At 35.6% G+C, this 2,907-nt stretch overlaps 1 protein-coding gene across 1 annotated transcript; it reads right to left on the bottom strand.

Moving 5' to 3' along the window:
* Positions 1–1,367: 1,367 nt before the first annotated feature.
* Positions 1,368–2,216, bottom strand: LOC149253335 (F-box/kelch-repeat protein At1g80440-like). The gene has a single exon (XM_089454448.1). It carries the CDS (start codon positions 2,214–2,216, stop codon positions 1,368–1,370), a length of 849 nt encoding a protein of 282 aa, XP_089310574.1.
* Between the last annotated feature and the right edge of the window lie 691 nt (positions 2,217–2,907).

The following is a 2,907-nucleotide window of genomic DNA, read 5'->3' on the forward strand; positions in this document are numbered from 1 at the left end:
AATTGGATTCAACAACCCGACATGATCCTTCATCCTCACTTCTTCTCTTTGTTCTACTTGAACTCCACCTGCATACATCTACGATGCAGAACCTCTAATTCACACACAATTTAACCTTCGATTACTCAATACACACACATGAACTCAAAATCGAGTTGTTTGTATTAATAAACAAGTATATACATAAGAGTCTCTCTCTCTCTGGCTTGATATTCTAATCGGTGGCCTCTATTCTCCTACCTGCCCATAGGCTTTCAGTAAAACCTATCTAACTCTCGACCTGACTGACTCACCATTTAATCGCTGAATATGCCTTTTAGGCTTACATTTATACAAAGGATTCTAGAACCAATTCCTGGTTTATATCCATAACCTTCTCAACAAAATCATAAAATATCTTCTTGATCTCTAAGGATCCTCTCTAATCCACAAAATCATGAACTAACTCCTAATCTAATTTTTACAATTAATTCTCAAATATCTTAACTATCCTGATTCTCTCATGTTCTCCTACATTCAATAACATTTACAAATATGCCTCACTATACTTAATTAAATCCTTATTCTATATTTTCTCATTTAGATCACCCAAAACCTTAATAATTACATTAATTCAAAAAATAGGAAACCTACTTCCTTGGAAACACAAGACCCCCTATGTCTACTAAAATAGAATGATATTGTTGAGATGAATTTTCTTGTATTAGACTCTGAAGGTTGAAAATACTCATGATCTCCTGATCATGTGCTTTTGATCTGTGTCCTCCTGGATCCCATACTTTGTTCTGTATTCTGTCCTAGTTTGCTGTTGTTGTCTGTTGTTCTTCAAGTCTCCACACTTTATGCTACATTGCCCCACTAGCTATGCTCTCACAATCTGCTACTGCCTTTTTCTTGTTGCTTCTTTTCTTTCTTTGTGTTCTCCTTTCCCTTTGAGACACTTTTGTCATCAAATCCATGATCAATTCAATTTCTATGTCCAACTCATTTCTTTGTTGGACTCTTTCCTCTTCTTCTCTTGCATATCCTTTGCAATCTTCATCAGGTTGTTTCTTCCCTACTGGTGCTTTCATCCATTTCTCTAGTAGCTCCAATTCTTTCTCACATTCACTGATCCTTTGATGAGAGTTTAGTCCTTCTTCTTTATTGACTATCTCAGCAGCTTCCCTGGTTATCTCCACTGTGCCTATCATCATGATGGAATGATGATCCTTTACTATGTTTTCAGCTAACATAGTCTCTTCTTTAAATTTTCCTTTAATCTTTTGCTGGTTACCTTCACTTTGTAATTGTCGGTTCGTTACTACCACCCTTACATCCTTACCCTCTTGTTGCTTCTTAACTTCCATTTCATCTCCATATAACATCTATTCAATTTCTTCGATCACAACATCACACTCAATCATTCTATGCATTGTTCCTGCAAACAAATTATTGGTTTGTGAACCAAAACACTCTTCTATCTCCATGTCTTTTAAAGACCCTCTGCTACTATTATGTACTATTGTAACCACTTCTTTTCTATTGCCAATTCCTCCTAGCAACTTCTCCAGTAATTTCTCGTCAATGAAAGCGCTAAAGCAATGGTCCCACTTTTGGTTCATACGAGGGAGAAGCTTCCACTCGTCTTTCTCTACATTGTAAACTGCTGCTCCGCACACAGCATTATCATTGCGGTCCATTACCCTGGCAACATAAATGAGCCCTTCCGTGGAAACGGAGCAAGCAGCATGGACTGTTTCTAGCGGACAGTCTGTGCCACGGCTCCATTTAGCAGAGGAGAAATCATAGATGAAAACACTATATTGTCTCTCCACGTAGTTGGAATTCCTTCCTCCAATCAAAAGAAGCTTTCGATTGACACAAACGCAGCAGAAACAGTCTGGAATTCCACGAGGAAGGCGACGGAGTTCTTCCCAGGTGCCTTGCACAGGAAGGCGAGGGAGTTCTTCCCAGGTGCCTTGCACAAGGTCATGCACAGTAATCACAAATTCTTGAGCAGAAAGATAGTATTCATAATGATAAGTCCGGAACTCTATCAAACAAATAAACTGCTGGGAAATGCAAAGCTTTCTTCTGTCTTCATAGAACTGGGGGCTCTTCACCACGGCCTCCCAGCTTTTGCATACAGCTGCGATGGTATTGTGGGATGTGTAAGGCACCCTCAGAAGACATTGCCTTCTTAATTCCGGAGGAAGAGCGTGAAAATGTTCCATAATCAATGGCACTACCCACTAACCTAGTACACTGATACAACTGTACAAGAGAGTGAAGATGAAACTCGTGATATAGGTACGCGTAGTGGGGATGCCTTTATAAACTTTCAGTTAGAAGTGAAATGGAATGATATGGTCAAAAAGCCTAGGCGAGAGGAATCCTTTAGGTGTAGGTAAAGTAGGCCCACGACATGGGAAGGGTAGAAATTATTAAATTAATTATTCGTTAAAGCCTGTGAAGAACATGGGAATGGTACAACTTTCTAAAATATGTTTGGAGGGTAATTAAATAATTTTTTAAAGAGAAAAAATTTAAGCAATTTATTAAGGGTTGGTATTGTAGTTTAGTTGAAATGTAGTTTAATTAAATTAAAAATTAACCAGGGTTATATATTATCTAGTATTTCTAGCTTAGTTTAAATATAATTTAATTAAATAAAAAATTTATTATAAAAATAAAATTATTAGTAAAATATTATAGTATTAAATGTTATTGTCAAAAATTAAGAAATCTAATTAACTAAAATGGTTTATATTAATACACATAGAATGTGTGTTTTATTTTTATTAATATATATATAATTGTTTATAATTAAATTTATTAAAATATGTTTTTAATATAATAATAAGTTTCTTCAATTTAAAAATATTGTGAAAAAATTATAACTCATGAAAATGGAAGTTATTAAAG

This window comes from Pinus tabuliformis, chromosome 7 (genome assembly GCF_031772625.1).
Source record: "Pinus tabuliformis cultivar Carrire ecotype Pingquan chromosome 7, CPIR1, whole genome shotgun sequence".
NCBI lineage: Eukaryota > Viridiplantae > Streptophyta > Pinopsida > Pinales > Pinaceae > Pinus > Pinus tabuliformis.

Excerpts from the sequence above, each read along its gene's own strand:
- LOC149253335 (XM_089454448.1), bottom strand. The coding sequence starts at position 2,216 with ATGGAACATTTTCACGCTCTTCCTCCGGAATTAAGAAGGCAATGTCTT.